The sequence below is a fragment of the Aulonocara stuartgranti genome (assembly GCF_965226115.1).
Source record: "Aulonocara stuartgranti genome assembly, chromosome: 9".
Classification (NCBI taxonomy): Eukaryota; Metazoa; Chordata; class Actinopteri; order Cichliformes; family Cichlidae; genus Aulonocara; species Aulonocara stuartgranti.
The window spans coordinates 23,588,203-23,600,807 of record NC_138960.1 but is presented as its reverse complement, the minus strand read 5'-3'; the positions used below and the strand labels follow the sequence as shown (position 1 = coordinate 23,600,807).

General features: G+C 40.8%; 1 protein-coding gene across 2 annotated transcripts in view; it reads right to left on the bottom strand.

Moving 5' to 3' along the window:
* kiaa1217 (KIAA1217 ortholog) overlaps positions 1-12,605 on the bottom strand; it is a 169,649-nt gene that overhangs the window by 121,444 nt on the left and 35,600 nt on the right. The window contains exon 1 of one of the 2 annotated variants that reach the window (XM_082546034.1): positions 11,099-11,853. The exons of the other annotated variant lie outside the window; for it this stretch is intronic. Within the exon in view, the coding sequence (XP_082402160.1) occupies positions 11,099-11,168 (70 nt within the window). The 5' untranslated portion in view covers positions 11,169-11,853. Of the gene's footprint in view, positions 1-11,098; positions 11,854-12,605 lie in introns of those variants that run through there. 2 annotated transcript variants of the gene reach the window in all.

The window sequence follows — 12,605 nt, the reverse complement described above, 5'->3', positions numbered from 1 at the left end:
TGGATATGCATTTGATAGCTGTTCATCGGAAATCATAATTGCCATTACATGGGAAAACCAAAATAAACAAGCTAGCAAAACCTTTAGACATGGCAAAATCAGTAATCCGGTATATTCTTTAAATAAGGAATGCACTGCAACAGCAACAACAACAACAGCTCAGCAACACCAAAAGGCCGGAAAGACCACATGAGTTGACTAACGTGCAGGATGACAGAATTATTTCCATGATAAAGAAAAACAACTTCAAAACTTCTAAACAATTCAAGAATACTCTCAAGGAGTTAGACGTATCATGGTCAAGGTCTACAGTCAAGAGACGCCTTTGTGAATGCAAAAAGCACCGGCTGCACTCAAGAACCAAAGGCCAAAGTAGACTTTGTTAGAAATCATGTAACAGAACCTACGCAGGCCTTAAAAAAGTTATTTGGACAGGAGTTCTTTGGATTACGTCATTGGCATGTATGGCTCCCATCGGATCAGGGCCGCTAGTGTTTATTGATAATGTGATTGATGAGTGGGATGTAGCAGGATGAATTGTGTATGTAATGGCACACTGCAATGTCAAAGGAGATGCATAAGCATTTCTCAAGGCAAAGAAATTAGACATTCTTCAATGTCCAAATCAGTCTCAACCCAACAGAGCATGAATTTTATTTATCAAATACAAAATCAAACAAGCAGCACCTGGAAGCTCAACATTTCCTGATATCCATGGACTCTACACTTCCAACAGTCACTGGCTGTAAAGCATTTTTATCCAAGTATTAAAAACAAGATATATATATAAAAGACCATTTCCAGTACTTAACATTTTCATTAAGTGGCAGATCTAACAGAAGAAAACAGGTAAAATGAAAGCTTTAATTCATCCTTCCTTACACTGGTGCATCAAAGATATCATCAAGCTTACATTTGTGATTTCTGTTAAAAAGTTACTGGCAACATAAGGACTAGAGTTTGGAAGCACCAGAGTATTACTTTAGGATGACTAACAGAGCGATTGAAAGAGAGAAGCAGAGAATAAAGGACCGAGCTAACCTTGCCAAAAGGTCTGATGATTGCTGCCCTCTCTTTAGGCTCCCAGCCACAGCCATTAAATCTCTTACACAACTGCTGGCCTTTGCAGTGGCTCCTGACAGCCAAGTCCGCATCATCATGGCATTCAGTGTCACATACAGTGCATAACAGAGAGTCTCGTTAAATATCACAGTTTTCCGGCCACTAAAGCAGCTGTACGCGCTCTGATAAGCTAAGGCGAAAGGTGCCGGGGCTGAGGCAAAATCATCATCAGTCATCAATCATAACAAAGAATGAACTCCGCAGAGTGATTTCAAATTTGTTTTCCCTTTCTAATTGGGAGCATTTATACAAAAGAAATGAGAGAGAATTGCGTTTCTGTAAGAGCCCTATTCATCTTTCAAATAGAGAATGGCTGGATTTAAATGCAGTAGGTGGTTTAATATAATAGAAAGGGCTCTAATTTAAAAAAAATAATCTTTTGTCTTCAGATTAAAGTATGAATCAAAGGATCAGCAGCCATTTGCTGATGCCAGCATCACACTTATTGGCATGCTGGTATTTCATAGACTATCCAGGGAGCAAAGTGGATTAGCCCAACTTGACCTGAAAATTCACAGCAAGTGAAAAGAAGGCAAAGAATTTACTGTGCATAGAATGCCTATAATTATTTGCCTTCTCTCATGAGAAATAGTATTACTGATAATGTTTTTTGATAAAGCAACAGGGCACTGCTTAGTCTGTCACTCCCTATTCTCCCTTCAGTCTTCCAGCAACCAGCTGGAAACTCCTATAATGTGCTATAGGGTCATCACCAAACTTCTCAGCACTTTCTGGATGGATGTTTTCCTCCCACAGCCCTTTGCTACGACCGCACCCAATCAGCGGCGTCCCATCCACTTACAAACCCCCACTTGTAGCCTCGTGCTAAACCTCCCATTTATCACACTGACAGGAGTGGCTTGTGGTTATTGACTGGGAGTGGATTATTTTCCCATCCACAAGCTCAGTTATCAAATTAGATACTGAAGCAAAATGTTTGGAATTTCAAATGAGTGGTGTCAGATGGCTTGTTTTTATCGAAGTGAGCATAAATTACATATAACCAGGAGGGGCTTGTCAGAGAGACTGTGTAAGTGAGAAAATGTGTTTACCTTATAGGTCCTGATGAAATGTGTCTTTTGCATCCTAGTTTGCACAGATTGTGTGTCAACGCAATGCATACTTACCACAAAATATTAGTGTCTGGAAAAAACATGAAGAAGAAGACTCAATTGAACTTGAACCAAAACCAAGGCAACAAAAACTTAAAGAATTTGTTCAAGCACAGACTGACTGGCCAGGGACACAAATCGAGAGATTTTTTAGCGGTCTTGGCCCCGACTGGTGATTGGACGCTAGTGTGTCTTCATTGTGAGTGAGGAAGACACAAAGCTCACCAAAATAAACCACAGGGGAAACGTTCTTAAAAACAAACCTAATCAGACGCTGAAATGACCTTCACCCAGCTGAACATGGACATTTTAAAGAAGGCAACAAAGGCAAAGTGACGAAAGCCAAAGCTATCCAGAGCTCAGATCCAGCCACAAGCCAGCAGCCTCGGTATGAGCAAAGAATCAGAGTAATTATGAGGAAAATTAAAGAGATGAGTGAAAAAGAGAAAACTGGTCAATGTCTTGCTGTCGGGTGAAGTTATGAATATGGAAAATTATGTAAGTACTTGACATTTGTTTTATTGTATAAATCTGATGCACTTGCTGTTGTTTGGTAAGGTAAAATATGTCATGTCATATTTCAACGTGGGTGTAAAGAAACTGCTTTTTCAGTTATTTGTGCCTCCTTATAGTAGAACATTACTTTATTTTCATAATTTTAACTGACAGCAGATCCTGTAATTTACTGCAGTCTGGGGGGAAAAAATGTAACAATTTATTTTATTATGAAAAAAAAAACTGAAGAGAAGTCGGGTTTTGTTCGCACGTCAGTTACAGTACTTACTCACAAACAGCTTCTTTCCCTGGGCCATTCGGACTGTCAATAAACACTATCCCCCCACATCCCCAATAATCCGAGCCACGGTCTGAGTAACCCCCATCACTCAGCCACTCACACACAGACTTTATTCAGTTTTTTCTTTGCACAACTTTGTTTTCTAATGTGTCTCTTGATTGCATATATTTCTCCTGTTTGCTATTTATTCCTGCTGTCTACTATTTCTATTTTATTCTGGCACAGTTGGTGTGGAGCACCCACAATTTCATTGTATATGTACGATGACAATAAAGGGCTTTTCTATTCTATTCTATTTCTTAGAAAGATAAGCGATAAAAATCCGGATAGGCAGGTCACACTTAGGCTACGTTCACACTGCAGGCGAAAGCGCATCAAATCCGATTTTTTTGACCCTATGCGACCCATATCCGATCATGGTATGACAGTGTGAAAGGCACAAATCCGATATTTTCAAATCCGATCTGGGTCACTTTCTTATGTGGTACTGAATCCAATACATATCCGATGTTTCAGAAAGCGACTGCTGTTTGAATGGTCACGTCGCATTAAATCCATCTTTTATGTCACTGACACAAAAAAGACGCCAATTATCAGCGCCGGAGAAGACATCGTGAATGCTTCCTGGCCATCCAGTGTAGATATTAGTCAAACTGTTGGGAAGACAACGTGAACATGTTATTTGTACTGTATAATCTGCAGATTCTGACAGAAATCTGCAACTATCCTTTGAAGCACCGCTCCTCTAAAACAGCAATAAGGATAATTATTAGGTTATTTACATTATTATGTAAATAACTAACTTCAAGCAAAAATTGGGAAACGTAAAGTCCAAAGTCTTTATATTAAGGGCCATCAGTCAAACAATACTGTTTGGTCTGGGTCTAAACAGAGCGCGTTGTGTATGACGTCTTCTTTTGCGCATGTGGGCCGCTTTGAGCGTTCACACTAGAGCGCGTTTGCTGTCGCATTTTATTTGTAGTGTGAACAGGCAGACAAAAAAATCGGAATTGAGCATTAAGACCTGCAGTGTGAACGTAGCCTTAGAGAAAAATTGGAAATTGGAATCAGATAAGAAAATTGCAATTGGTGAATCACTAATTTTCCAGTCTTTGATCACTTAAGCTAACTAGCTGTGGATTTTAACTTCACATCTAATGAGCAGATATAAAAGTTAGTTGCAAAAAAAAGTGAACAGACCTCCCGCCCAGAATGTGTCCTATTCTCACAACATGAAAAATCAGTTGTGTGTACGTGTGTGTGTGTGTGCGTGTGTGTGTGTGTGTCTAGGCTGACATCTGTGGAAGTGACCCAGAACTTTTGATTGATTTGGAAAGTCATTAAAATCCCAGTTGGTGACTTCATATCATCAGCGTGGAGTTTGATGATAAGCCCCCACAAAAAAAGCCTAATTATCAGGTAACCCTGCACACTCATATACACAAAGACACACACTTAATATTAAGCATCACCACACAGCCTCACTCACATAAACACTGCCTCATTTTCTCCCCAACTTACCTATTTGATATTTTCCTTTGAACATGACCTCGCTGCAACATCAAAGGAGAGGCTATTTGACTTCTCACTCATCTGTGTCCGAGTCAATTTTTTGTTCCCTTCGCTAAAAAAAATGTCATAAGGCCTGATATCATGCATCATTACTGCTTGGGGGAGAACATGCAAAGAATGTTATTACACCCTGTGTTCCAACTGCACAGAAAGGCAACCAGATTGTCTCTAATCAGCAATAAAGAAGTACAGATATTTCAAAAACCACTGCTCGGGGTGGATGAATGACAGCTGTGCAGGGAGCTATGGCGCGTTCGGGAGTCATCATTTTAACAGTGTACTTTCCTGCCTGTGTGCTATCAAGCCTTATATCCTCCCAGACTTAAGATGACTATAAACATGATAGACGTGTTTGTTTACTCCTCAACTCGTTCCACAAGCGACGAAAACTCAGTGACGGGAACAACAATGTTGAGAAGTCTGCGAGCTCTAAGCTGCAGCAGCCAATGAGGAGCTTTAACTGCATCGTGCTTAGCGGCCTGTGTGCAGCTGTTGCCGTGGAACACAGGTATACTTCATTATCCTGCCATTCGTCTCGTCTGACGTTGTCAAATTTTGCGTGCACTTCCAAAGTTCTACTGCTTCTGAGAGAAAAATGTAGATACTTCATTACATCCTCTTTAGGAAGGAACTCATGAGAAGGAACCATTAAAAAAAACAAAAACAAAACAAAACACAGAATTTAAAAAAAAAAAAAGAAAGAGAGAAAACATCTGGTTCCTCTTTGCAGCAAATCAGCGTCCTGCTGCTGGATAGACAGAGAAGCCAGAAGAGGATGGATAATTCATTAGGCACGCACTGTTTAATGATGCAAAGCCATTCTGTGAGACAGCAGTGATGACTCAACCAAAAGTAATTCTAGCCACAATCTACTGTACAATAAGTTGCACTCCTCTTGTGGTATTTCCTTTTTTTCGGCGAGGGGTGTGTGTGGGGGCTTTTCAAAACAATATTTGCCTTTGACTTCATTTCTCAAAAATGACCTTTATGTTAACTCGCCCTTCTCACAAATACTTGATGATGGAACAAAAAAAAAATCACAAGTCAGGAAGCAGAATGCAACGCGTCTGTTTTTTCCCCCTTTTCAATATTTACATGTAGCGCATAGGTGTCAAACTCTGGCCCGCGGGCCAAATTTGGCCCGCAGCCTAATTACATTTGGCCCGCGAAGCCATACCAAATTACTATTAGAGCTGGCCTACTGGTATTATACAGCTAATATATATATTGTTTAGTATTAAGCTTTGCTTGTTCCATATTCAGTTTTCCAGCAAAACTTATTTGAGTCCATAAGAAAAGATTCATTCTTATATCTGGAGGAAGATTTTTTTTTTTTTCAATAAATATTAACGTTAGCCCGCGACTTTGTTCCAGTTTTGAATTTTGGCCCACTGTGTATTTGAGTTTGACACCCCTGATGTAGAGAGTGCTTTGAGTTTTCCTTAAAAACATTGAAGTTGAACAAAGTGAGCAATGTGAAAATGTCAGCAGAAAATGGATGAAATGTAAGATCAAATACACACAAGTATATTTGAAAAGATTTACTGAGCACTCCACGTACATTACATGTAATCTCACTGTTAAATAAAGGAATCTCTGCATGTAAATGGTCTGTACTCGTGTCCTTTAACTTTAAGTGCTTAAAATGTGTTTCTCATTCACTCATTTTCACACACACAAACACACAATGCTTGCAGAGCTGTCACATGAGGACCTTGCCTGGTATTGGGAGGGACTTGATCAGCATCTTGTCAAAGGACACTTGAGCTCATGGTGAGGTCAGAGATCAAACCACCAAATCTATAACAGCAGTGGACAACCTGCTGTACCTGTTGTATATGTTAGTCTGTCTGCTCTTTGCCAATCTTGATCACCAGTCAATCCTATTCAAAACTTGGCACATGTGTTGCTCAAGATCTAATCCTAGTGTCAAGTTTGTAATTATTTGGATAAGAGATGCTCCCAGCAAAAGCACTGCAAGGTCACAGATAACGCCACACTCCTGTGTCCTCGTATTTAAGTCCACAGATGAGATAACAGAGTTCAGAATTAAACCTTAACTGAACATGACTGCACTACATATTAATATCAATGAATTAAACTTGCTTTAAAAATATAAAATTTCAGTAATTTTGTGGTAGTAATAACTGTCACAATGTCTAACACTGATGGAGCTCATAAGCTTAGATACAAAGAGGTATCAGTATTTTCAGTGGAAAAATAAACACAGTGGGTAAAAACTCAAGATTACTGCCTTTTGTCAGAATGCAGCATCCCCAGTTAAAGGCGGAAAAGCACCAATATATTGTTGTCTGGCAGATAAAGCCACCGCATACCCTTAAATCTTTGTTTTACTCTCTTAAGAAACTTAAGAGCCCCTAAGGGACATGCTTTCAATCTGCTGTGAAAACAGCTGTTAAGCATCTCAGGAGCTTGGTCATTTCCAGAAGAGTCCGTTCAAGTGACTATCAAATTTGATCAGCCCGCTACATATGGCATTTCACACCTTACTAGACAGCCATTCACTCAAAGATTATGTTAATATAGTAGTAAGTGAACTATCGATAGAAAGTCTGTGTGAGGAAATTAAAGCTATGCATCATCCTCACCTTTACATTCATTTGATTTGTTTCCACAGCGTGTTTTAAGCTGCAGAGAGTGCATCTCCCACTGGTTTCAAAAGCCTGACACTGGCACAGACACTGCCTGCATTCCTGAGCTGGTAAAGAAGCATATTTTGGGATTATTGCACCAACACATCATTTGCCAATTTCCCAAGGCAATCACACAGAGACCAAAAGTATGATAACATGCCGCCATGGACATCCTGACAAAAAGTTAATGGGCTAATGGATTAAACAACACGGCATGGTCCCTTTTAATTATGACTGAATATTTCTTGGTTCATTTGCTTTGACCCTCTTCTTTTACAGTGTTGTTGTTATTAAATTGTGTTTCTCCTATGTGAGAACAACAACTTTTCACATTATATGAAGCAAATTTTGCCATCTGCTCAGAACTTAGTAAAGTAATTAAATCAAGATCAGATACGGTATTGCATTTGAACATGCAAATGTGACGCACTGGTTATACATCTTGAGCTGTCTTCCTGCTCTTTTAATTTAAAGCAGCTTTTTACACATTCACACTACAGCAAACGTGACACTGCATTCACTGCTGCACATAACAAGTACCAATTCATAATAAAGTCACCCCAAGGCCCTTTGCATTGTGGATTAAAGATGCTAATATATTAGAGTAAAAAACCCAATGAGCAGGCGATCTATTACGAGCAAGCACTTGGCAACAGTGGGACAGAAAAACTCCCTTTCAGCAGGAAGAAAACTCCAGCAAAACCAGGTTCAAGGAGGGGCAGCTATTTGCCCCAACCAGTTGGTGGTGATGGGAAAAAGAAGATAGCAAACGGAAACAGGAGAACAGGCCTAACTATAAGCTTTGTCAAAGTGAGATCAGTGATGATCAGTAATGGGCATGAAGAGGAATATGGAGGTCATAGTTTGTTATGCCATGGAAGCCTTACAGGATAACAGCACTGGTTAACATAACATGTTGGTATAGACCACCTAAGACGTAGTTAAAGACTGAGATGAATAGTGAAACAGTTCTCTTTGTATAAGAACTTTGATGGGAACTCCGTACAAGATATCTTCTTTTCACCACCCAAGACTGTTGACATAATCTGCAAATATTGTTGGAAACATGAGATGATGCACATCATGGTCCCGAGTGCAGCTGTCCAGGGTATAATAGCTCACTGAAAGACATATCACCATCTTAGTCACAGTTAATCCTTCTCAACACACAGATAAGTCTTTGAATCAAAAGCATGTATTGATCATATACATTGTGAAATTTCTGAAAGACAAAAGATAAATCGTGGTAATATTTCAATGTAAAATCTAAAAGACTTTTTGATCATTGAAATTCGTAGAGATTCTATTAAGTGTCTAGAAATAGATTTAAGGTTTTACTTCTTTTCAACAATGCAATGTCATTTTTCGGTGGATAATATAGAGAAAAATGTTCCGTGTATTTAAATTTCAAACATCATCATCAGTAATAATAATGGCTAAAGATAGTACCAAAAAGATGGCACTGGCAGTGGCACAGAACTACAAAATTAGTGGGCCATGTGTTCATTAGTAACATTAGCCTATGGACTAACTAAGAGCTTGACCTTGTCTTCAAGACCACATCCATCTGAAAACATGTCTGCTGCTGTTGATACACACTAGCACAGCTCAATAACCTGAATTTCCCCCAAAATTGACCACTGGGGTGGATGTGTTTAGCGTTTTCAAATAAATTAAATACTTTACATTGTCTGCACATAGCTCTGTGGGCGATCGTGGCTCAAGAGTTGGGAGTTCGCCTTGTAATCGGAAGGTTGCCGGTTCGAGCCCCGGCTTGGACAGTCTCGGTCGTTGTGTCCTTGGGCAAGACACTTCACCCGTTGCCTACTGGTGGTGGTCAGAGGGCCCGGTGGCGCCAGTGTCCGGCAGCCTCGCCTCTGTCAGTGCGCCCCAGGGTGGCTGTGGCTACAATGTAGCTTGCCATCACCAGTGTGTGTTAATGGGTGGATGACTGGATATGTAAAGCGCTTTGGGGTCCTTAGGGACTAGTAAAGCGCTATATAAATACAGGCCATTTATCTCTGTGGATAATAGGTATGATAAAACGGATGCTATCATGCACAGATTCTCAATAATTCTAAAAAGTGAAGTAATAACTTGCAATCGTATACAGTTTTATAAACTGAAAAGTCTGCTTGGATAGCAAAGCAAACATTATGAATATAAAATAACCGAGGAAGAAAGACGCCACAATGCTGCCTGTTTTCGGAAAGACAAATCCAGGGCAGAAACGCCGCAGCAACAACAGTGTATTTTTGACAATGTCGACAAAAACATATTGCTGATTCCTTCTTTGACTCATGCAAATTGCACAGCGGCAAAAGCAACAATGCTTCCTCAGTACCAGTAATGTGAGTTGACATATTCGCATCTGCTGTAATGTTCTCTCTATATGATGCCAAGATCATTAGCTGTTATAGCTGTGAAAATGAACAGAGTGATGAATGACTTGCTGTTCTGCTGCTATGCAGGTACTTTTTTTTCTTTTTAATTTGATGCTGCTAATACAATATTTGAATGAGAGATGATTGCTCGCAATAAACTCGTCAAGTTGCTTATGTTATTGTGGAATGTGGATGCTGTGTGTCTGCACATCATAAAAAGAGAAGAGCCTGAAACTTGACCCCACTATCACCTGGTTCCAAGCAAGCAACGTGGGGAAAAACCCACAAAAAACATGGATGGGCTGAGTCAGAATGTGTAGTTTGCTGCTGAAGCTGCTTTTGTGTCCTTCCACCATCAAACCCAGCATGCCCTGCATACAAGCTGAGCCTAACCTGCACACAACATCAGCACTTCTGCTGTTCACACGCACACTACTGAATGTGACACAAACACACACATCATGGTGTTAGTACAGCTGCCATCGAAGATATAAATCCCAAGCCGTGCACATGTGCCGTTGTGGAACCACAGTGTGTTATAGATGCCACCCTTCTGGAGGGGTTTGCAGCAAACTGGCAATTTTCCATTGCATCCTTTTTCACGTGCTCTGTCACTCAACCTGTCACCATGGAGATGAGCTGTGTCTCATGCTGGAGTGCATACACTGCAGCATACAGCAGCAGAGGCGAGCACCGCTGACTCTGTCACACCTCACATGCAATCACAAGCACTCCTTTAAACCAGCAGAGCAATAAAGAGCACTAAATCCAAGTCCCCAAATCCGGCTCTGTTCTACAGCCAATAGCGTTGTGCTTTTAATACTGTGAGTTGTAGTGGTCAATAAATGTGCCCAAACCTGAGTGTCACCTTACTTAAGACACAGCATGACACTCAATGAGAGGAGGCCTGAGGAGAAAAAGTTAGCTGCAGCACGTAAAGGGCAACTGCCACTTCAGATAAGTGTCCTGAGTGGAGACTGAATGGGATCACACCGAGGAGTGGGGCAAAGCAGGGGGTCAACACAAAGGCCACACACTGTCACTCATATATAACATGTGCAGTATGACATTAACATAGATATCAATGAGCAAGAAAGCAAGAAAGAAGGCAGCATGTAACATTTCATATTTAAATAAAAATACATGTAATCATCGAGGATTGACTGTTTTCTGCTGATAACTGCATCATGAAGAGGAGTGTAATACAATGCAAGACAGCGCAGAGAGGGCAGCTTAACTGTTTTGACTACAGTAGGGCACAGATACAGGATACTAGGAAAGCAGCAATGTAACGGATCTATTTGGGTAACTAAAGTTAAGCAACAGCAGTATTTAACTGTGAGTAAAAACTTTAAACACGGCATCTTTAGATTTTCTGCAAAGTTTTCATAATTTAGACTTGGCATCTGTTAAAATCAAGGTCAACAGATATATATATGTGTATATTTGTTTTCTTACTGTGAGATTTGGGACTTCCTTTATGATCACTCGGAAGAAGGTCCGCGAATTGCACCCGGTGTCCCGACATGTCTGTTACAGGCTCTCAGGTCAGAGCTCCAGGACTTCACCGCTCTTCTCTGTGCTGTTTTAAAAGTAACAGCCAACTTCCGAGCAGGGGGCTGGTGGGGTGGGGAGGCTTTACCGCGTCGAGGTGACCGCGTCGCCGTCCGTGTTGCGCGTGGGAATCCTTCGACACTACACACCGGAGACGGGCGTCCGTGGATGACTTTCCCTCTGCCCCCTGTGCGTCTCTGAGCTGACTGTGTGCCAGTACTGCGGTGAAGCAGCCAGCTCGGTCCAACTCTCACCTGCCCCTCTGCTCTAAGAAGCCTTGTGAACGTAGTAGACTCGCAGGAACAGGAGAGGCACTATCCCTCCCCCCGTATTAAAAATCATAAAACTTTTCCCCACACACACAAATGACGGTGACTGCAGCGTTACGTCATCACTGTAAAGAATCCATAATAAAGTTTAAATCGGGGGCTGTAAAAACACAATAATGTTGGATTTTCATACCACATATCATATTTTCGGACATTTTGAACATTTTCCAGCTGCCAGAGTCAGGAAGCTCTTAATCAATGTTCAAAATCTAACTTGGGTGGTCTTAGAAATTATAAATGTAAAACTTTATAAACCACCATTTCTCCCAGTCATCGCATCCCGTGATACCAAAACATGCCATTTCACATTTTTGAAGACCACTGCGCAGTCACTTTAACTCTGCGTATTGTATCCCATAATCCAACGCTGTAATCTGTTTTTAAAAGAATACAAATACCTTTATTGATACCTTGTCTGAGCATCTGGGAGCATACAGTGCCACCTAACGGAAGGAAGGCGCAATATTTATCAGTACATGAGTTTTTCATAAATTACACATATGGCTTTAAAAAGCAGCTGAATAAGTTTCTCTATATGTCTTTGTCATGTTCACGAAACAGGACACTGTGATCATAAAGGGATGGACATGGTCAGGAACAATACTCAGGCAGCCTGCAGCAATTAAATGACACTCAGTTTGTACTTATGAGCCCAAAGTGTGCAAAGAAGACATCTCCCTCGCCCTTACACAACCAGCCAGAAGTGTTGATAGAAGGCAGGATGGATCCATGCTTTAATGTTGTTTACACCAAACGGCAGAAGCAAAAGAAAATGAGATTCATAGCATTCGTTCATTGCAGCGTTTTTCCAGTTTTCTGCTGTGTCTCATTTTGGTGAGCCCGTGTAACTTTTGGCTGTTCTTAACTTAAAGGAGCAACACCCAGTGTGGTCTTCTGTTTGCTGTAGCCCAACCGCTTCGAGGTTCAAGGTTTTGCACATTTAGCGATGCTCTTCTTACTCGGTTGTAATGACAGGTGTTGAACTCCAGGCCTCGAGGGCCGGTGTCCTGCAGGTTTTAGATGTGTCCTTCATCCATCGCAGCTGATTCAAATGGCTAAATTACCTCCTCAACATGTCTTAA